A 22411-nucleotide genomic window follows, 5' to 3' on the forward strand; every position below is an offset into this window, starting at 1 on the left:
GGTGCTGGCAGCTCCTGGCACATCCCAGGTCACATCCTGGGGGTGACAACAGCTCCACACCTGCCACTCATCCCTCTCTGAATCCACAGCATTGTCCTGCACTCCTTCCATCCCTCTGTGTGTCCACAGGACTCTCCTTCACTCCCTCATCCCTCAGTGAGGCTGAAGGATGCTCCTGCACCTCCTCCATCCCTCTGTGTGTCCAGGGGACTGTCCTGCACTCACTCCATCCCTCACTAAATCCAGAGGATTGTCCTGCACTCCCTCCATCCCTCTGTGTGTTCCCAGGATTGTCCTGCACTCCCTCATCCCTCTCTGAATCCACAGGATTGTCCTGCACTCCTTCCATCCCTCACTAAATCCACAGCATTGTCCTGCACTCCTTCCATCCCTCTGTGTGTTCCCAGGATTGTCCTGCACTCCCTCCATCCCTCTGTGTGTCCAGGGGACTGTCCTGCACCTCTTCCATCCCTCAGTGAGGCTGAAGGATGCTCCTGCACTTCTTCCATCACTTGGCAGAGCCAGGGCATTGTCCTGCACATTCTCCATCCCTCACTAAACCCACAGGATTGTCCTGCACTCCTTTTATCTCTCTGAGTGTCCACAGGACTGTCCTGAACATTCTCCATCCCTCAGTGAGGCTGAAAGATGCTCCTGCACCTCTTCCATTGCTTGGCAAGGCCAGAGGATTGTCCTGCACTCCTTCCATCCCTCTGTCTGTCCACAGCGTTGTCCTGCACTCCTTCCATCCCTCAGTGAGGCCGAAGGCTGCTCCTGCACCTCCTCCATCCCTGTGTATGTCCAGAGAATTGTCCTGCACCTCCTCCACACCTCAGTGAAGCCAAAGGTTGCTCCTGCACCTCCTCCATCCCTGTGTCTGTCCAGGGGCTTGTTCTGCACCTCCACCATCCCTCAGAGGCCAAAGGATGTTTCTGCACCTCCTCCATCACTTGGCAAAGCCAGAGGATTGTCCTGCACTCCCTCACCCCTCTCTGCATCCACAGGATTGTCCTGCACCCCCTCCATCCCTCTGTGTGTCCAGGACTGTCCTGCACTCCCTCATCCCTCTCTGAACCCACAGGATTGTCCTGCACTCCCTCATCCCTCTCTGAACCCACAGGATTGTCCTGCACTCCTTCCATCCCTCTGTGTGTCCAGGACTGTTCTGCCCTCCCTCATCCCTCAGTGAGGCCGAACGCTGCTCCTGCACCCCCTCCACCTCTCTGTGTCTCCCCAGGATTGTCCTGCCCTCCCTCATCCCTCTCTGCATCCATGGGACTCTCCTGCACCTCCTCCCTCCCTGGCCGAGCCCCGGGGCCTCTCCTGCCCCCGCTGCAGCTCCGGGCGATCCCCGGTGCCGCTCCCGGTGCCGCTCCCGCATCTCCCGGTGCCGCTCCCGGTGCGGCGGCGGGCGGGGGGCGGTCGCTGTGGTAACGCGCGTGCGGCGCAGGGGCGGGAGGGATGCTCGGCGCGGGGATGGCTCCCGGCGGATGGGCAGCGCTGCCTGCGGGCCATGGGCTCCCCTGAAGGTAGGGCCTGACCCCCGCACCCCATCCCGCACCCCGCACCCCTCGGGCACCCTCCTGCACCGGGCACGGCCGGGACCGGCGTGACCCAGCGGGCTCCGGGCTCGCTTTGAGTGGGTGCATGAAACACCGCGCGTTGTGGGTTGGAGCGGGATCGGGGCGCCCCCAAACTCCTCCCGCGGGCACCCCCAGGCGTGTCGGTGCCACGGCCGGGTCAGGCGGCCGAGCAGCCCCCGGGCGCAGGTGGCGGCCGCCGAGCAGCCGCTGCGATCGTCTTCATGCTTGAGAAACTGGGTTAGTGGCGGCGGAGAGGCGGCCGCAGCCTCGATGATTCACGGGCACGGCCCCGGGCGGCGGCGGGGCCCGGAGGAGCCCCCCGGGATGGCGGAGCCAGGACCGGGATGCTCCGGCCAGCCAGGCCGGCCCCGGCGCTGAAGGACACGCGTGTGGATCCCCCTGGGGCTGTATCCCTGCCAGATGTTCACCTCTGGGCCTGGATGCCGCCCAGATGTGCAGCCCTGGGTGCGTTTCCTCCCAGATGTGCAGCCCGGACACACCCCAGGCCCTGCGCGTCCACCCGGAGGGGTCCAGCAGCCTTTTCCTGAGCGGGGTGGGGGGAAACTGAGGCAGCGAGGAGGAGAAGCAGCGAGGAGGAGCCCCCGAACGGGAGCTGCTGCTGTCACCAGGCAGCGCTCCCACACAGAGCCGGGAATAGACTCCGGATCCCGGCGCTGCGGCACCAACGCAGCCCCGCCGCCCCCGGCGGGTCCGGCCGCGGCTCCGCTCCCGTGCCCGAGCCCGGGGTGCCGGGATCGCGTTCCGAGCGGCCCCGGAGGGATGGAGGTGACCGCAGCCCCCCCTGCCCTGCCCTGCGCAGAACCGCGACCCCCAGGGTTTGGGGGGCACTGGGGTTTTGGGGCTCAGCTCTCCCCGCCAGAGCCCAGCGCTCGCTTGTGGCAGATTCCCAGCACCTCCCAACCCTCCCTGAGCTGCGCCGGTGCCGCGGATGGAAATTCCCGCTGGATTTCCCCTCCCGGGGCAGCGAGGGGTGGGCGCAGCGCCCCCAGCCCCATCCTGGGGGTGGGATCGGGCGGGAGGTGCCGACCCCCCCCCCCCCCACCCCCTCGCTCCACGCTGCCGCAGCCCCGTGAGGTGCTGGGGGTGCCAAAATCCCTCCAAAACCCCTCCGGGGGGAGCGGGGGCAGCCGCGCCCGGTGCCCAGCGGGGGCCGGGGGGTGCCAGGGCTGCCCCTGGCAGCGGGGCCAGGCCGGGTTATTCCTGTTTTCCTCCCTCTTTGTGCCGGGGAAGCGGGAGGAGCGGCAGCCAATACTGCTTCGTCATGATGCCGGTTAATTCTCCTCTTGTTGGGAAAGGGACTGAGCCAGCAGCGAGCCGGGGAGAGGCGAGCGGCACCCACGCGGCCACCGCCGCCCCCCTCCCGGGCAGCCACGCACTCCCGCACCCTCCCAGCCCAGCTCCACGCAGCCTCCCCCGCACGCCCAGCGCGGTTATCGGGCGGCGGGGCCGGGCTGCCGGGGGGTGATAGGCTCCTGCTGCCGTCCTCCCGCCCGCGTCCCCGCTCTCACGGCTCTGGATGCGCCGCAGCCCCCCCGGGAGCCCACGCGTGATCGGGGGCTGGGTGGGAGCATCGCCCCGCGGCCGGAGGGATGCGGTGAGCCCGGCCTTAGGTGAGTGAGCGGCTCGGCAGGCACGGGGACACGGCTGGGGACACGGAAGGTGCGGGGGGGCCGGGTCGTGGTGGCCGCTCTCCGTTTTCCCGTCGCTTTTTCCCCCCCCCACGTTTTGTCCCCACCTTGTCCCCACTGCTGCCAGCGCTGGGGGAGGAACGCGGGGACCCCTCCCCGAGCCCCCCCTGCGGCACCACAGCGCCCTCAGAGCCCCCCCGGGACCACCCCCGTGTCCCCTCCCCGGGGACATCGCCGGGGGACGAGGCCGGGACCGCCCAGCCCTGCCCAGCCCCACCTGAGGGGGGAATTTGTGGGGTCTCAGCGCTGCTGCTGCTGCTGGGGGGGAACCCCCCAATCCCACCCCCTCCGCGAAGGGTTGGATGCTCCCTGGCCGTGGTGGACACGGAATTTTGGGGTGCCCCAACCCCCCTGGCAAAGCCCGGAGGCGGCAAATTCCCATTTCCCCACTGCCCCGAGCATCGAGGGGGGATTTAGGGGCAGAAGAAATTCCCATTTCCCCACCGCCAGGGAGCATCGAGGGGGGATTTAGGGGCAGAATAAATTCCTATTTCCCCACCGCCAGGGAGCATCGAGGGGTGATTTAAGGGCAGAATTCGGGGCGCAAATTCGGGGCGTCCCCCCCAATCTCTTGGCTGTGCATGCAGCCAAGGGGGAGGGGGGTTCAGCTGCTGGCTGTGGGTGCCAGGCTGGGCTCATTCCTGGGCCACCTCGGGACCCCCGGGTGTCCTGTCAGGTGTGACCCCCCCGGGTGACCCCAGGTGCGGTGTTGGGGTGCCCAGGCCCCCATCCCGGGGTACCCAACGCTGGGCGTGCCGAGCCCAGGGCTGGCAGAACCGGGGGGGGTTTTGGGGTGCGGGGGCTCCCCCAAACCCCCGGGGGAGGCGCGGAGGGCGCGGCCTCCTCACACATCCCCAGCGGGTCCCTCCGCGTGCGGGATGAGCAGGCTAATCCCACTTTAATCCCGGATTACGAGCCACGTGAGGCGCGGCCCAGAGCGGGGCTGTGGGGTGGCCAGCGGGGCAGGGGGGCCGGGCAAGGAGCCCCCCGCTCATCCCCGGGAATTTTGGGGTTCAGGCCACGTCTCCCCCGTCTAAACCTGCAGGGCAGGGCCGGGGGAAAGCTGCGTTGGCCCAGATTCCGCGGGTGGGAGGAAGCGAGGAGGTGGAAATGCATCCTTCATCTCCATCCGCTCCGGGATGGGGTGGGCGGGTTGTTGATACCCTCCCCCCCTTCCCCTCCCCTCCCCATCCACCTTCTATGTGGGGAAACTGAGGCACGGAGCATCCCCGTGCGCGCGGCTGGTCCATCCCAGCCATGGAAAAACGCCCGGGGCTGGCAGCTGGTGGCTTTGGAGGCCACCGAGGTGGCGGGGCAGCGACACGGGAGCGATGGCTGGCGACAGCCACGCTGGCCCGGCGGGGACAGAAACAGGACAAAGGAGGAACCGGACACCGGCGGGGCGCGGGTCGCGGAGCCGCTGTCGCTGTCGCGCTCAGGTTGCCCGTGGGGCCCCGCGTGTGGCGGTGCCTCGGTTTCCCCGGTGAGCGGGGAGGATGCTCCGGGCCTCGCCTGCGCTGTTTGTTTGGAGCTTGTGGTGGGAGGAGGAGCAGCAGCAGCAGCAGGAGGAGGAGGAGGAGGAGGAGGGCTGGGCCGGGCTGGGAAGCACCGGACACCGTTCCCAGCGCTGGCGGGAACCGTCTGTTCAGGGAACTTGTGACCCCGGCTGTCCCCCCCGTGCCGCTGCTGGCTGCGAGCCGCGACAGCCGCGCCACGATTCGGGCACTGGTGGCACGGCCGGGAAGGGAGAGTGAGGAGGAGGAGGGGATGGAGGAAGGCTGGGGGTCCCCTGCCGCTCCCCGCCGGCCGTGGGGGGGTTCTCAGGGCCTGGCTCCTGGCGCGGGGCCGGGCGCTGATGGCTTTGGCGGCTGCGAAAAGTCAAATCCGGATTTCCTCGGGGTGGGGAGGAGGGAACCGAGCTCTTCCCGCGGCAGCGCAGCCCTGGCTCCCCTCACGGGGGGGGCACCGGCACCCCTGCATGCCGGTGAGCCCCGCCCGCACGTGTCCTGTCCGTCTGTCCGCCCATCCATCCATCCTTCCTTCCTTCCTCCATCTCGCTCCCTCTTCCCACGCTCCCTGCCCGGCTCTTTTCGGTCCCCTCAGCATCTCCCTGGGAGGGGGGACGCGCTGCGTGTCCCCCCCTCCTGTCCCCGCTCCCCCGAGCCCTCCTGGCCGGGAAAATCCCAAAACAGCCGCGCTTATCTCGGGCCAGGCGCGGACCTGGCCGCGGCTCCGCGGTTTGATCGGGGGTTGCCACGGGGACCGCGGCTGCCATCGGGGCGGTGGCTCCTGCCTGCTCCTGATAAGCTGTCCCCGCGCTCTGGGGACGCGGGGGGGGCCCCGTGGTGGCCGAGGTGGCTGCGCGGGCCTGGCACCTCCGGCCAATTTTGTGGCGTCGCTCCGCAGCCCCGGTTCGGGTTCGTTTTCCTTCCCCTCCGCTCCCGTTCTCCGCCATCGCCTCCATCTGCTCGCTGTCACCGCGTCCCTCCGGTGTCCCCAGCGCGACCGGGGGCGGGGGGCGAGGCTGGCTCCGTCCGGCGCTGGAAAGTGTGAGCTCAGGGCTGTGCCCAAGCGGACAATGCCGCCCTTGTGCCGCTCTGGCGCTGCCCATCGCACCGGTCCCGGGTCCCGGGAGGGGCTGGGGATGGGCTCAGCGCCTTGAACCCCGCGCCAGGGACGGATCTGGGGGGGTCTTTGTGGCGGGGGGGTCCCCAGGGAGGGCAGAGCCGCCTCCCCCCGCAGCCCGAGGATGCTCCCGGGTCTCTCGGACCCATCCCCGCGTCCCACGGGAGCGACATCGGCGGGGACAGCGGGCTCGGTGTCCCCAAGGCGGTGCCACCCCCGTGCCCAGCCTGCAGGGCTGGAGCTGCCCGCGCCGCTGTCGCTGTCACTGTCGCTGTCACCGCACGAGCTTTTCCCAACTCCGTCCCTTCTGAAAGGAGAAGGTTGGAGGAGAATGGGGAATTTTCCCCTTTGTGCGCTCCATTGTGGCCTCAGAGCGCGGCCGGGCCCGAGCCCCGGGGGCTCCGGGGGGCCGAGCCCGTCCCGCTGCCCGTGGAGCCTTCTGGAGGCCGCACAAGGGACAAAAGGGCGACACCGCCGCCAGCACCGTCAGCACCGGCGGGCAGGGACGCGCGGCGGGCACGGGGACAGCGTGGGGACAGCGTGGGGACAAGGGCAGGTTTGTCACCCACTCACGGCCCCCGCTGTGCTCTCCCTGCAGAGGGAACAGCCGAGCCCCAGCGCCCAGGGGGATGTGGAGCCACAGAGGCAGCGGTGAGTGCGGTGTCCCCTGCCTGTCACTGTCCCCTGCTTGTCCCATCCCTGTGCCCTGCCTGTCCCTGTCCCTCACCTGTGCCCTGCCTGTGCCCTGCCTGTCCTTCTCCTTCCCCTCCTTGTCCCCTCCTGTCCCCTTGGGGGACTGGGAAGGCCTGTCCCCTGCCTATACCTGTCCCCTCACCTGTCCCCTGCCTGTCCCTGTCCCCCTCCTGTGCCCTCGCCTGTCCCTCCACCTGTCCCTCCCTGTCTCTGTCCCCCTCACTGTCTCTTGCCTGCCCCTGTGCCATCCCTGTTCCCTGCCTGTGCCTGTCCCCTGCCTGTCCCTCACCTGTGCTCTGCCTCTCCCCTTCCTGGGGGACAGTGGCACCTCCTGGCAGGCCTGTTCTGCTGCCAGCACTGGGGCCGTGCCACCCCTGTCTGGCACTGGGGCTGTGCCACCCTTGTCTGGGGCTGTGCCACCCTCATTTGGCACTGGGGCTGTGCCACCCCCGTGCCCGCTGTGGGCCCAGCCCGTGCCAGGAGGACAGTGGGATGTGGGACCCCCACCCAGGGGGGCCCTGTGCCCACCCTGGCAGTGCCCAAACCCCTCTGTGCCCACAGGACCCTGTGACTGACACAGCCCCAGCCCGCGGCTGAATGGAAAGACTGCAGAAGGTACAGGGGGGTGGGGACGGGTTTGGGGGTCCAGGGAGGGTTTGAGGGTCCAGAACAGGATTCTGGGGGTCCAGGGAAGGTCTTGGGGGTGCAGGGAGGGTAAAGGAAGTCCCGAAAGGGTGTTTGGGGTCCGGAACAGGGTTTTTGGGGTCCAGGGAGGGTGTTGGGGGACTGGGAAGGGTTTGGGGGTCCAGGAAGGGTGTTGGGGGTCCAGAAGAGGGTTCTGGGGGTCCAAGGAGGGCATTGATGGTCCAGAACAGGGTTCTGGGGTCCAAGGAGGCTGTTGGGGGTGCAGGGAGGGTGCTGAAGGTCCAAAACCGGGGTTCAGGAAGTTCTCGGGGGTCCAAGGAGGCTGTTGGAGGTCCCGAACGGGGTTCTGGGGGTCCAGTGAAGGTTCTGGGCTTCAGGAAAGGTCCTGGGCTGCCAGACAAGGTGCTGGGGGTCTGGGGATAGAGAACAGCGTGCTGGGGGTCCAGGGAAGGTTCTGGAGGTCCAGAGAAGGTGCTGGGGGTCCAAGAAAGGATATTGGGGGTACAGAGAAAGTGCTGGGGGTACAGAACGGGGTGCTGGGGGTCTGGACGGGGTGTTGGGGGGTCCAGGAAAAGTGCTGGGGGTACAGAACAGGGAACTGGGGGTCCAGAGAAGGTGTTGGGGGTCCAGGGAAGGGTGTCGGGGGTCTGGAAAGGTGCTGGGGGTTTAGGCCCGGTTCTGGGGGTACAGAGAAGGTTCTGGGCATCCAATAAAGGGTTTTGGGGGTCCGGGAAAGGTGCTGGGGTCTGGGAGGGTGCTGGGGGTCCAGAGATGGTTCTGGAAGTTCAAGGAAGGGTGTTGGGGGTACAGGGAAAGTGCTGGCAGTACAGAACAGGGTGCTGGGGGTCCAGAGAAGGTTCTGGGGGTGTGGGCAGGGTGCTGGGGATCAAGGCAGGGTGTTGGGGGTACAGAGAAGATTTTGGGGGTCCAGGGAAGGGTGTTGGGGGTCTGGGCAAGTGCTGGGGGTCCAGAGAAGGTGCTGGGGGTCCTGGCAGGGTGCTGGGGTGTCCAGAGGAGGTTCTGGGGGTGTGGGCAGGTTCTGGGGGTCCTGGCAGGGTGCGGGGGGTGCTGGGGGTCCTGGCAGGGTGCTGGAGAATGGGGAGCCCCGCACGCACACGGGGCTGGTGCCAAAGGCAGGGGCAGTCGTGGGCCGCTGTTAGCCCGGCCCTGCCTTCCTCCTCCTCCTCCTCGTCCTCCAGCCCAGCCTGGCAGCACCATCTGGCGGCAGCGCGTCCTGGCCGCGCCGCTGCCACCTCCCGGCTGTCCCAGCTGTCCCCTGCCTGCCCGTGCCCACCAGAAACGCCCGTCCCAAGGAATTTGGGATCCGTGGGTGTGAGGGTGCTCGCAGGGGTCCGAGGATGAGGGAAGGGACGAGGATCTGACTCCATGTTTCAGGAGGCTGATTTATTATTTTATGATATATATTACATTAAAACTATACTAAGAGAATAGAAGAAAAGGATTTCATCAGAAGGCTGGCTAAGGATAGAATAGCAAAGAATGATAACAAAGGTTTGTGGCTCGGACAGAGAGTCCGATCCAGCTGGGCTGTGATTGGCCATTCATTAGAAACAACCACATGAGCCCAATCCCAGATGCACCTGTTGCATTCCACAGCAGCAGATAACCATTGGTTCCATTTTGTTCCTGAGGCCTCTCAGCTTCTCAGGAGGAACAATCCCAAGGAAAGGATTTTCCATCAAAGATGTCTGTGACACGTGGGCACGGGGGGTCGGGGTCTCTGCTGCTCACAGGGACCCCGAGATGTGTTCAAGTCTCTTTTCCCAGCCCAGCAGTCAAAGAAGGAGTCAGGGCTCTTCAGTTCTCATTCCCAAGGTTGTTTATTGTTCCTTGTCTATAAAATTCTTTCTCCTGTCCAGCCAAGGTCCATCCAGCAGGACAGACAGAGGCACACTGACACCCTCAGTTATCTTTTAATACTAAAAACTACGTGCACAATATTTACAATTCCTTCCCAATACCCATCACCTGTGTTAGACAGTGAGCTTCTACTCCAAACCAATCCCAAAGTGCCACCATCACAGCACAAGATGGAGGCCAAGAAGAAGAAGGAGAAAGGCTGGACACACCCAGATTCCTCCATCTTGCCCCCTGAACCCCCATTCTAAAACCCCAAAATTCTATTTTTCACCCCATGATAAATTCACTCTCATTCTACCTAAACTGTCGTGGCTTGCAGGTCTTCATATAAGGTTGATAATTTTTTTCCATGGGTTAAAATCAAAGCCACAGAGGTGTCTTGGGCTCTGAGCCCCCATTCTAAAAACCCCAAAAAATCTATTTTTCACCCCATGATAAATTCACTCTCATTCTACTTAACCTGTCCTGGCTTGCAGGTCTTCATATAAGGTTGATAATTTTTTTCCATGGGTTAAAATCAAAATCACAGGGGTCTTGGGCTCTGTGCCAAGGTCTCTGAGCCCCCATTCTAAACCCCCCCCAAAAAATCTATTTTCCACTCCATGACAAACCATTATTCTACTTAAACTCTTTTCACTCGTAATTCTTTGTAATAGTTTTTTTCTTTTGACTCTTTTGACTTGTAATCCTTGGTAATTGTTTTTTCCAAGGGCTGAATCAAAGGCACAGGGGTCTTGAGCTCTGTGCCCGGGTCTTGGAGCCCCTTGGCAGGGGTTTGGGCAGGGACAGACAGACAGATGTCCTGAATTCTGACACAGGGGTGTCCCCAAACCCCTTGAGCCCCTTCCTGGGCTAACCTGCCCCCCTTTTTTCCATCCAGCAGCCTCTGACCTCCCCTGGGAGCGTCTGCTCTTCCCGCGGATCCAGCGTTCCCGGCTCTCCCTCCAGCATCGTGGTAAGGAGCCATTCCCACCTTCCCACCTCGTCCCTAAATCCCTGCGGCCGGGATGTGCCCCCCAAAACCACCCCCAGCCCCCCCGCATGGCCTTGGAGGGTGTGAACCCCCCCATTCCCAAAAAAATCCCAAAAATTCCCTTCTGCACCCCAAATGAAGGCGTTTTCCTTTCATTCCAGGCCAAAATGGACAATGAGGTCCTGGGCTACAAGGACCTTGTAAAAATTCCCAAAAATTCCCTTCTGAACCCCAAATGAAGGAGTTTTCTTCCCTTGCAGGCCAAAGTGGACAATGAGGTTCTGGGCTACAAGGATCTTGTGAAAAATTCCCTAAATTTCCCAAAAATTCCCATCTGCACCCCAAATGAAGGCGTTTTCCCTTCTTCCCAGGCCAAAATGGACAGCGAGGTCCTGGGCTACAATCCCTTGAGCTCCCAATCCCAATCCCATGAGCTCCCATTCCCAACCCCATAAACTCCCAAGGACCTTGGAAAAAATTCCCTAAATTTCCCAAAAAATTCCCTAAATATCCCAAAAAATTCCGTTCTGCACCCCAAATGAAGTTGTTTTCCCTTCTTCCAGGCCAAAATGGACAACGAGGTTCTGGGCTACAGTCCCATGAGCTCCCAAACCGAATGAGCTCCCAAAGACCTTGGAAAAAATTCCATAAATTTCCAAAAAATTATCTAAATTTCCCAAAAATTCCCTTCTGCACCCCACATGAAGGCGTTTTCCCTTCCTTCCAGGCCAAAATGGACAACGAGGTCCTGGGCTACAGTCCCATGAGCTCCCATGGACCTTGTGAAAAATTCCCTAAGTTTCCCAAAAATTCCCTTCTGCACCCCAAATGAAGGCGTTTTCCCTTCCTTCCAGGCCAAAATGGACAACGAGGTTCTGGGCTACAGTCCCACGAGCTCCCAAACCAAATGAGCTCCCATGGACCTTGGAAAAAATTCCCTAAATTTCCCAAAAATTCCCATCTGCACCCCACATGAAGGCGTTTTCCCTTTCATTCCAGGCCAAAATGGACAACGAGGTCCTGGGCTACAATCCCATGATTCCCAATCCCATGAGCTCCCAATCCCATGAGCTCCCATTCCCAACCCCATAAACTCCCAAGGACCATGTGAAAAATTCCCTAAATTTCCCAAAAAATTCCCATCTGCACCCCAAATGAAGGCGTTTTCCCTTCGTTCCAGGCCAAAATGGACAACGAGGTTCTGGGCTACAAGAACCTTGTAAAAAATTCCCTAAATTTCCCAAAAATTCCCTCAATTTCCCAAAAATTCCCAAAATGGACAATGAAGTCCTGGGCTACAAGGACCTTGTAAAAAATTCCCAAAAATTCCCTTCTGAACCCCAAATGAAGGAGTTTTCTTCCCTTGCAGGCCAAAGTGGACAATGAGGTCCTGGGCTACGAGGATCTTGTGAAAAATTCCCTAAATTTCCCAAAAATTCCCTTCTGCACCACAAATGAAGTTGTTTTCCCTTCATTCCAGGCCAAAATGGACAACGAGGTTCTGGGCTACAGTCCCACGAGCTCCCAAGGACCTTGGAAAAAATTCCCTAAATTTCCCAAAAATTCCCTTCTGCACCCCAAATGAAGGCATTTTCCCTTCATTCCAGGCCAAAATGGACAACGAGGTCCTGGGCTACAATCCCATGAGCTCCAACCCCATAAACTCCCAAGGACCTTGGAAAAAATTCCCTAAATTTCCCAAAAAATTCCCTAAATATCCCAAAAAATTCCGTTCTGCACCCCAAATGAAGTTGTTTTCCCTTCTTCCAGGCCAAAATGGACAACGAGGTTCTGGGCTACAAGAACCTTGTAAAAAATTGCCTAAATTTACCAAAAATTCCCTAAATTTCGCAAAAAATTCCCTTCTGCACCCCAAAATGAAGGCATTTTCCCTTCATTCCAGGCCAAAATGGACAACGAGGTCCTGGGCTACAATCCCATGATCTCCCATTCCCAACCCCATAAACTCCCAAGGATCTTGTGAAAAATTCCCTAAATTTCCCAAAAAATTCCCATCTGCACCCCAAATGAAGGCATTTTCCCTTCGTTCCAGGCCAAAATGGACAACGAGGTTCTGGGCTACAATCCCATGATTCCCAATCCCATGAGCTCCCAATCCCAATCCCATGATCTTCCATTCCCAACCACACAAACTCCCAAGGACCTTGGAAAAAATTCCCTAAATTTCCCAAAAATTCCCATCTGCACCCCAAATGAAGTTGTTTTCCCTTCTTCCAGGCCAAAATGGACAACGAGGTCCTGGGCTACAAGAACCTTGTAAAAAATTCCCTAAATTTACCAAAAATTCCCTAAATTTCCCAAAAATTCCCTTCTGCACCCCAAATGAAGTTGTTTTCCCTTCTTCCCAGGCCAAAATGGACAACGAGGTTCTGGGCTACAGTCCCACGAGCTCCCAAACCGAATGAGCTCCCAAAGACCTTGGAAAAAATTCCATAAATTTCCAAAAAATTATCTAAATTTCCCAAAAATTCCCTTCTGCACCCCACATGAAGGCGTTTTCCCTTCCTTCCAGGCCAAAATGGACAACGAGGTCCTGGGCTACAGTCCCATGAGCTCCCATGGACCTTGTGAAAAATTCCCTAAGTTTCCCAAAAATTCCCTTCTGCACCCCAAATGAAGGCGTTTTCCCTTCCTTCCAGGCCAAAATGGACAACGAGGTTCTGGGCTACAGTCCCACGAGCTCCCAAACCAAATGAGCTCCCATGGACCTTGGAAAAAATTCCCTAAATTTCCCAAAAATTCCCATCTGCACCCCACATGAAGGCGTTTTCCCTTTCATTCCAGGCCAAAATGGACAACGAGGTCCTGGGCTACAATCCCATGATTCCCAATCCCATGAGCTCCCAATCCCATGAGCTCCCATTCCCAACCCCATAAACTCCCAAGGACCATGTGAAAAATTCCCTAAATTTCCCAAAAAATTCCCTTCTGCACCCCAAATGAAGTTGTTTTCCCTTCTTCCCAGGCCAAAATGGACAACGAGGTTCTGGGCTACAGTCCCACGAGCTCCCAAACCGAATGAGCTCCCAAAGACCTTGGAAAAAATTCCATAAATTTCCAAAAAATTATCTAAATTTCCCAAAAATTCCCTTCTGCACCCCACATGAAGTTGCTTTCCCTTCTTCCCAGGCCAAAATGGACAACGAGGTCCTGGGCTACAAGGACCTGGCTGCCATCCCCAAGGACAAAGCCATCCTGGACATCGAACGCCCCGACCTGATGATCTACGAGCCCCACTTCACCTACTCGCTGATGGAGCACGTGGAGCTGCCCCGGAGCCGCGAGGTGAGCGGGAATTCCCCGGGGGTTTTGGGAGAATCCCACCTGGAGAGGAGGGATCGCCGTGGTGGAGCAGAATTCTAGAAAAATAGGGAAAAAATTCCAGCAGAAAAATAGCAAAAATTCATTAAAATTCGTTGTAATTCGTGACAGCGCATGAAGGTTTTTCAAGTTGTTAGAATTCAGTAAAAAATATTGAATTAATTAAAATCAATTCAAATTAATTCAAAATTGAATTAAAATTAATTAAAGTAAAATGAATAAAAACTAAATATAATTAATCATAAAGAAATTAATAGAATTTTATTATAAATAAAATAATAAATTTTAAAACATTAAAAAAGAGAAGGAATAGAATTCTAGAATAATAGGAAAAAATTCCAGCAGAAAAATAGCTAAAATTGATTTAAATTCACTATAATTTGTAATAGTTCCTGAGGGTTATTAAAATTGCTAAGATTCAGTAAAAAACCATTAAATTAATTAAAATTCAGTAAAATTAGTTAAAAATTAAATTTAAATGTATTAAAATAAAGTGAATAAAAATAAAATATAATAAATCATAAAGAAATTAATAGAATTTTATTATAAATAAAATAATAGATTTTTAAAAATTAAAAACTAGAAGGATTACCAAGCTGGAATAGAATTCTAGAATAATATGAAAAAATTCCAGCAGAAAAATAGCTAAAATTTATTAAAATTCTTTATAATTCGTAACAGTTCCTGAAGGTTATTAAAATTTTTAAGATTCAGTAAAAACCATTAAATTAATTAAAATTCAGTAAAATTAATTTGAAATTAAATTTAAATTGATTAAAATAAAAAAAATAAAATTAAATTAAAAATAAATTGGAAATAAATTAATAAAGTTTTATTATAAAGAAAATAACATTTTGTAATGATAATATTTTAATATGTTTAATACTATATTAAGTCATTATATAATTTATATTTTATCATATTATATTACATTACATTATGTTTTATTGCATTACATTATATTATGTTATATTATATTACATTATAATGTAATGTAATATAATTTAATATAATTGAATGTATTACATTATATTACATTATATTACATTATATTACATTACATTACATTACATTATATTATATTATATTATATAACATATTATATTACATTACATTATATTAATTATATTATATTTACATTTTTACTATTATTTTATAATATTATAATATTTTATAATTATATAAATCAAATTAAAAGAAATTAAAAATAAATCAAAATGACTTCAATCCTTGCCTTCTGCAGCGCTCCCTGTCTCCCAAATCCATGTCTCCTCCTCCGTCGCCAGAGGTGAGTCCTGGCCCTGCTGGGCTGTGTGGGGAGGGGGTGGTGCTGAACTGGGGGGGCTCTCGCTGACCCCGATCCCGTTTTCCCGCAGGTGATCCGGGAGTGGCTGGAGAGCCGCCCCCCCAGCAGCACCGCGCTGCCCCCCTCGCGCCAGGGCCCTGCTCCCACGCGCAGCAGCGTCCAGCACTTCCACCGCCCCGGTACCGCCCCGGCCCCCCAAAACGGGACCCCAGCACTGCCCGAGGCAGCCGGGCCCGCCTGGAGCCTCCTCCCAGCACCATCAGCTCCCGTTCCCTTGGGTTCCCAACCCCATGAGCTTCCATTCCCAACCCCATAAACTCCCATTCCTAATCCCGTCAGCTCCCAATCCCATGAGTTCCCATTCCCAATTTCATCAACTCCCATTCCCAACACCCGTGAGTTCCCAATCCCATGAGTTCCCATTCCCAACCCCATAAATTCCCATTCCCAACCCCATGAGCTCCCAGCCCCATGAGTTCCCACTCCCAACCCCATGAGTTCCCACTCCCAATCCCATGAGTTCCCACTCCCAATCCCATGAGCCTCCAGCTCCATGAGCTCCCACTCCCATTCCCATCTCATTCCCAACCCCATGAGCTCCCATTCCCAACCCCACGAGCTCCCAATCCCACGAGTTCCCATTCCCAACCCCAAATCCCCCTTTTCTCCAGAGACCGACACCACAGAGCTCAACATTTACAAGAAGCCCCCGATCTACCGGCAGAAAGGTGAGTGTGGGGAGGGGAGGGGTCCATCCCACGGGATGGGGCACCCCGGGATGCCCCCTCACCCCACCCTGTGCCCCCAGACCACCATTCCAGTGCCCACCACGGGAAGCATCTCATCGAGGACCTGATCATCGAATCCTCCAAATTCCCGGCGGCGCAGCCCCCGGATCCCAACCAGCCCGCCAAGATCGAGACCGACTACTGGCCCTGCCCGCCCTCGCTGGCCGTCGTGGGTAGGTGGGACCAGGGGGGTCTTCCCTCCTAGACACCCCAGGGGGGGCTGGGGATGGCTGGAATGTCCCTTTGTCCCTTTTCCCGCAGAGACGGAGTGGAGGAGGCGGATGGCGTCCAAGAGAGGTGAGGAGGAGGATGAGGATCTGACGGAGGAGATGAAGAACCTGCGGGAGCTCCAGAGGCAGGAGCTGAGCAAGGTCAGGGGCGGGGTGGGAGCTCTGAGGGGCTGGGGGGGCTGGCACCGATCCCAACGGGGGTCCCTTGGTGGCACCTCTGAGGTGACACTGGCACCGATCCCAACGGGGGTCCCTTGGTGGCACCTCTGAGGTGACACTGGCACCGATCCCAACGGGGGTCCCTTGGTGGCACCTCTGAGGTGACACTGGCACCGATCCCAACGGGGGTCCCTTGGTGGCAGCTTTGGGGGGCTGGGGGGGCTGGCATTGATCACAACGGGGGTCCCTTGGTGGCACCTCTGAGGTGACACTGGCACCAATCCCAATGGGGGTCCCTTGGTGGCAGCTTTGGAGGGCTGGGGGTGTGATGGCACCAATCCCAAAAGGGGTTGGGATAAAAATAAAATAAAAATAAATTTAATTTGAATTTATTTTAATTTAAAATAAATTCAAATTCATTCAATCCTCAGTGGCAGCTCTGAGGGGCTGGGGGTGATGACACCAATCCCAACAGGGGTCCCTTGATGGCACCTCTGAGGGGCTGAGGGGACACTGGCACTGATCCCAATGGGGGTCCCTTGGTGGCAGTTTTGGGGGGCTGGGGGTGATGGCACTGATCCCAAAGGAGGTTCCTGGGTTCCCAGGTCACCTCCAACCTCGGGAAGCTGATCCTGAAGGAGGAGATGGAGAAGTCGCTCCCGATCCGGAGGAAAACTCGCTCGCTGCCGGACCGGACGCCTTTCCACACGTGTGAGTGGGACGGTTCTCCTGAATCCTGCCCTTTCCCTCCTCACCTCTGGGAGCCTGCACCCCCATTCTGCACCCCAAATCCTGCCTGTAAATCCCAAATCCCGCCTGCACACCCCAAAACCTGTCTGTACATCTCAAACCCCACCCACACCTCTCAAATCCCGCCTGTACATCCCAAATCCCACCTGTACATCCCAAATCCCACCTGCACATCCCAAATCCCGCCTGTACATCCCAAATCCCACCTGTACATCACAAATCCTGCCTGCACACCCCGAATCCTGCCTGTAAATCCCAAATCCCGCCTGTACATCCCAAATCCCACCTGTACATCCCAAATCCCGCCTGTACATCCCAAATCCCACCTGTACATCCCAAATCCCGCCTGTACATCTCAAACCCCACCTGCACCTCTCAAATCCTTCCTGCACACCCCAAATCCCACCTGTACATCCCAAATCCTGCCTATACCTCCCAAATCCCACCTGTACCCCCTAAATCCCACCTGCACCCCTGCTCATCCCTGCCCATCTCTGATGGTCCCTGCCTGTCCCCAAATGTCCCTAAAGGTCCCTAAAAGTCCCAGCCCATCCCTGATGGTCCCTGCCCATCCGTGTCCATCCCTGCCTGGCCCTCAATGTCTCTAAAGCTCCCTGCCTGTCCCTAAATGTCCCTCCCCATCCCTGCCTGTCCCTAAATGTCCCTCCCCATCCCTGATGGTCCCTGATGTTCTCTGCCTGTCCCTGCCCATCCCTAAAGGTCCCTAAAGATCCCTGCCTGTCCCTGCTAATTCCTAAAGGTCCCTGTCCTTCCCTGCCTGTCCTTAAATGTCCCTGAAGGTCCCTGCCTATCCCTGATGGTCCCTGCCTGTTCCTGTCCGTCCCTGAAGGTCCCTAAATGTCCCTAAAGGTCCCTGCCCGTCCCTGCCTGTCCCTAAATGTCCCCAAGGGTCCATGATGGTCCCTGCCTGTCCCTAAATGTCCCTGATGGTCTCTGCCCATCCCTGCCTGTCCCCAAATGTCCCTGACACTCCCTGCCCGTCCTTAAATGTCCCCAAAGGTCCCTGCCCGTCCCTGCCTGTCCCCAAATGTCCCTGACACTCCCTGCCCGTCCCTAAATGTCCCCAAAGGTCCCTCCCCGTCCCTGCCTGTCCCCAAATGTCCCTGACACTCCCTGCCCGTCCTTAAATGTCCCCAAAGGTCCCTGCCCGTCCCTGCCTGTCCCCAAATGTCCCTGACACTCCCTGCCCGTCCCTAAATGTCCCCAAAGGTCCCTGCCCATCCCTGCCTGTCCCCAAATGTCCCTGACGCTCTCTGCCTCTCTCTCAGCCCTCCACACGAGCTCCAAGAGCTCCTCCCTCCCCGCCTCCGGCCGGAGCACCCTCACCCGGGTAAGGGTCCGTCAGCTGCGCCCCCCTCCCACGCTGCCGGGGTCACCCCAGCCCGGGGTCACCCTGCTCAGGGGTTTGGGGTCACCCCTGTGACCCTGTCCCCGTGTCTGTCCCTGTCCCCGTGTCTGTCCCGCACAGCTGCAGTCAGCAGAGTTCGGCTCGGCCGGGAGCGAGAAGGGGAGCCCTGGTGAGGGGCAGGGCAGGGGCTGGGGGTGTCCTGGGGATCTGGGGGGATCCCCACCCTTGGGGATAAGGGGGTGTCCCTGGGAGTGTGGGGGTGTCCTGGGGATGTCCCCAGGAATTTGGGGGTGTTCTGGGAGATGTGGGTGTGTCCTGGGGATGTGGGGGTGTCCTGAGGGTGTCCTGGTGATGTGGGGGTGCTCTGGGAATGTGGGGGTGTCCTGGGGATGCTGGAATATCCTGCAGAGATGTGGGAGAGTTTTGGGGACGTGGGGGTGTCCCTGAGAATGTGGGGGTGTCCTGGGTATCTGGGGATGTCCTGGGGATGTCCCTGGGAATGTGGGGGTGTCCCTGGAGTTGTGGGGGTGTCCTGGGAGTGTGGGGATGTTCCTGGGAGTGCGGGGCTGCCGTGGGAGTGTGGGGGTGTCCTGGGGGTGTTCTGGGGGTGTTCCCAGGAATGTGGGGGTGTCCTGAGAGCTGTGGGTGTTTCCCTGGGAATGTGGGGGTGTCCTGGAGGGACGCTGCAATGTCCTGGGGGATGTGGGGGTGTCCCCAGGGTCTGGGATGGGCGGCACAAGCCCCGGCCCAGCAGAATGTGGGGGCACAGCGGGGTCCCCGGGCTGAGCCCCCTCCCCTCTTCCACAGCCCTGCAGGTAAGAGCTCACCTGGACACGGACACCGAGACCCAGGAGACGGTGACGGGGGGAGGGGACACCGGGGCCACCTCGGGGACGGTCCCTGGAGGGGGGAGGGACCTGGAGCCCCCCTCACCCGGGCTTCAGGAGGGGGGAATTGGGGTGGGGGCCGGGCTGACCTCAGGCTTTGCCCCCCCAGAACGGCCAGCGCGGGCGGATGGACAGAGGGAACTCCCTGCCCAGCATGCTGGAGCAGAAGGTGAGAGGGGCTGGGGGCTTGGATGGGGTCAGGGGGGGCTTGGGTGGGGTCAGGGGGGCCTTGGATGGGGTCGGGGGGCCTTGGATGGGGTCAGGGGGGCTTGGGTGGGGCTGGGGGGGCTTGGATGGGGTCAGGGGGGGCTTGGGTGGGGTCAAGGGGGGCTTGGATGGGGTCGGGGGGGCTTGGGTGGGGTCAGGGGGGGCTTGGGTGGGGTCAGGGGGGGCTTGGGTGGGGTTTGGATGGGGCTTGGATGGGGTCAGGGGAGGCTCTCACAGCCCCGTGCCCCCCCCCATTAGAAAAATTAATCCACAAACATCAGAGGTTTCTGTCCAAAAAGGACTGCTCTGTGTCCTAAAAAGGGAGGATGCAGCTCCCTTTTTATCCCAATTTCCAGCCACATTTCCCTTCTCTCTTTCCCCATTTCTGAGGTGCTTGAGAGGTTCAGACTCCCCAGAACACCTGATCCTAAAGATTCCCCTATAATGTATAAAACTCTCCTTTTAATTTTTAATTCTTATGGAATTTAGGGGGTTTCCCCCATTTCTGAAGTACTTGAGAGGTTCAGACTCCCTGATACCAAAGATTCCCCTCTAATGTATAACCCTCCCTTTTAGTTTTAAATTCTTATGGAACTTTGGGGTTTTTCCCCATTTCTGAGGTACTTGAGAGGTTCAGACTCCCCAGAACACCTGATCTCGAAGATTTCCCTCTAATGTGTAAAACCATGCTTTTAATTTTTAATTCTTACTGAATTTAGAGGTTTTTCTCCCCCATTGTTTCTTTCCTCTTTCAATATCCAATTTCATTTTTCAGCAAACCTAAAGTTTATTTCTAAAAGCAAATCTCTTTTTCCATTCATCAATCAGTGGAATCCTTCCCATGGTTTCTTTTACCTCCCAGTGCCGGTTTTACCAGACCCACGCCCTGTTTATAACCACAAATCCCCCATTCCTCTGCCCCCCTTTTTGCAGATCTACCCCTACGAGATGCTGATGGTGACGAACCGAGGCCGAGTGAAGCTCCCGCCCGGCGTGGACAGGACCAGGCTGGAGGTGGGGGCAGTGCCACCCTCGGGGGGGGCTCGGGTGTGTCACCATCCCCAGTGGGTGTCACCCATCCCCAGTGGGTGTCACCATCCCCAGTGGGTGTAACCATCCCCAGTGGGTGTCACCATCCCCTGTCCATGTCACCGTCCCCTGTGGGTGTCACCATCCCCAGTGGGTGTCACCCATCCCCTGTGGGTGTCACCATCCCCTGTGGGTGTCACCCATCCCCTGTGGGTGTCACCATCCCCTGCGGGTGTCACCATCCCCTGTGGGTGTCACCGTCCCCTGTGGGTGTCACCATCCCCTGTCCATGTCACCATCCCCTGTCCGTGTCACCATCCCCTGTCTGTGTCACCGTCCCCTGTGGGTGTCACCATCCCCTGTCCGTGTCACCATCCCCTCTCCCCTCCCGCAGCGCCACCTGTCCCCCGAGGATTTCCTGAAGGTGTTCGAGATGTCGCCGGAGGAGTTCGGCAAGCTGGCGCTGTGGAAGCGCAACGAGCTGAAGAAGAAAGCCTTCCTCTTCTGAGTCCTCCTCCTCCTGCTCCTCCTGCTCCTCCTTCTCCTCGGGCCAGCTCCGTCCGTGTCGCGCCGTGGAACCGCTTCAGGGCTCCCCGCCGGTTTTTATTGGGGTCCCCCCGCCCCAGCTCCTCCAGCCCCCCCAGATCTGCGCCCCCCGCCTCAATCCTGGTGGGCTGGGGGGCCTGAACCCGCCTGGCACGGGGGGATGGGGCTGGGGCAGCTCCTGCCCCGCGGTGGGCACGGTTCGGCCACGGGGGTCTCTGGGCTTTGTGCCCCCCCCGGGAATGTGCCTGGCTCTGCTTTCAGCCCCCTGGCGGCACTGAGGGGGCGATGGGGGGGTCCCCTCCTCCCCGAGGGTCTGCAGCCCCCACCCGCCGCCCCGAGGTGTCCCCGTGCCCCACCCCGAGGCTTGGGAAGAGCCCACACTGCCAGACCGACCTTCTCCCAGCAAAGCCGGGCCCAAATCCCAGCTTAACCCCCCCCAGCCCTGCAGCCCCCCCGGCTCTGTCCCCCCCGGTCCCTCCTGTGCCAGGAGCTGCAGGGGGCACCCCAAGGACAATGCCAGCCCTGAGGGGCAGGGGGAGCACCCCGGGGGTGGCAGGGTTGGGGTGGGGGGGGGTCCCTGGAGCATCTCCAGCTGTGGATGGGGGGGATGCAGGGGGTGATGATTTGGGGGGCACCGGGTGATGATTTGGGGGCCACAGAAGGGCACTGGGGCAATGATTTGGAGGGCACAGGAGTGATGATTTGGGGGGCACTGTGGTGATGATTTGAGGGGCACAGGAGCGATGATTTCGGGAGCACAGGAGGGCACTGAGGTGATGATTTGGAGGGCACTGGGGCGATGATTTGGAGGGCACTGGGGCGATGATCCGGAGGGCACAGGAGGGCGCTGGAGTGATGATTTGAGCACTCAGCCGGCACGGATGGATTGGAGCAGGGCACGGCTCGATGGGCGCTCACCGAGGCTGGCCACTGTCCCTGTCCCCTCCCGGGCAGGGCTCGGCACCGGGCAGCGCCTTCCCTTCCCCGCCCCCCCTCTCCAGGCACACGTTTTGGGCAGGACCCCTCTCTCCCTGCACCCCCCGACTCCTCCACGCTCCCCGGTTTTTTGTTTCCAGCCACTTTCCAGCCGCTAGACCTTGTTGGGATGTAAAGAATGTAATTTATCGGGAATTCACTGGCCCATACTTGCCTTTCACTGCTACAAACGACATATCTATAAATATATATATAAATATGGGTTGTTTTCGGACTGGACTACAGTGATTCACTTTCTCTGTTTTTGTTAGAGTTTATTTTATTTGCTGGTGTCGGAGAATCCGCGTGAGAGTGATTTTTTGCTTACAATTAAAGGTGAAATGGCTTTATCCAGCCCGGCTCCGCAGCTTTGCTTCCCCCTCTCGTCCAAAACTCCCCCCGGGCCCGCGGCCGGGTCCCTGCAGATGGCGGTGCTGCTCCGAGGAGGACGCGGAGCCTTCCCCGCCTTCCTCCCGCCCCGGCCGGGCTGCGCTGGGGGCCCGCAGGGCGTGTGCGAGCCGAGCCGGGCCGGGACAGCGCGGGCCCGGGCCCGGTCCCCATCCCGGTACCGATCCCCATCCCACTCCCGATCCCCATCCCAGTCCTTGTCCTGATCCCGATCCCGTTCCCCGTCTGGATCCCGATCCGGGCTCCGGTACCGGTCCCGATCCCGGTCCCGATCCCGATCCCGATCCCTGTCCTAATTCTGTTCCC

General features: G+C 58.3%; 1 protein-coding gene across 4 annotated transcripts; it reads left to right on the top strand.

Moving 5' to 3' along the window:
* The first annotated feature begins 1434 nt into the window (after nucleotides 1-1434).
* DMTN (dematin actin binding protein) lies at nucleotides 1435-22047 on the top strand. 4 transcript variants are annotated; one of them, XM_066567268.1, is made up of 17 exons: nucleotides 1435-1529; nucleotides 6516-6568; nucleotides 7172-7225; nucleotides 10017-10091; nucleotides 13260-13415; nucleotides 14695-14739; nucleotides 14828-14936; nucleotides 15429-15485; nucleotides 15566-15718; nucleotides 15807-15916; nucleotides 16540-16645; nucleotides 17974-18035; nucleotides 18174-18222; nucleotides 18861-18868; nucleotides 19050-19109; nucleotides 20081-20161; nucleotides 20571-22047. In XM_066567268.1, exons 3-17 carry the CDS (start codon nucleotides 7208-7210, stop codon nucleotides 20682-20684), a joined length of 1203 nt encoding a protein of 400 aa, XP_066423365.1. In that variant the 5' UTR covers nucleotides 1435-1529; nucleotides 6516-6568; nucleotides 7172-7207; the 3' UTR covers nucleotides 20685-22047. The 4 variants fall into 4 exon arrangements, with proteins under 4 accessions (XP_066423365.1, XP_066423362.1, XP_066423364.1 ...); XM_066567265.1 differs by lacking the exons at nucleotides 18861-18868; nucleotides 19050-19109; nucleotides 20081-20161; nucleotides 20571-22047 and adding an exon at nucleotides 18772-18853; XM_066567267.1 differs by lacking the exons at nucleotides 18861-18868; nucleotides 19050-19109; nucleotides 20081-20161; nucleotides 20571-22047 and adding an exon at nucleotides 18772-18853 and having other exon boundaries at nucleotides 10020-10091.
* Nucleotides 22048-22411: the final 364 nt, after the last annotated feature.

The sequence above is a fragment of the Molothrus aeneus genome, chromosome 29 (genome assembly GCF_037042795.1).
Source record: "Molothrus aeneus isolate 106 chromosome 29, BPBGC_Maene_1.0, whole genome shotgun sequence".
NCBI classification, from domain to species: domain Eukaryota; kingdom Metazoa; phylum Chordata; class Aves; order Passeriformes; family Icteridae; genus Molothrus; species Molothrus aeneus.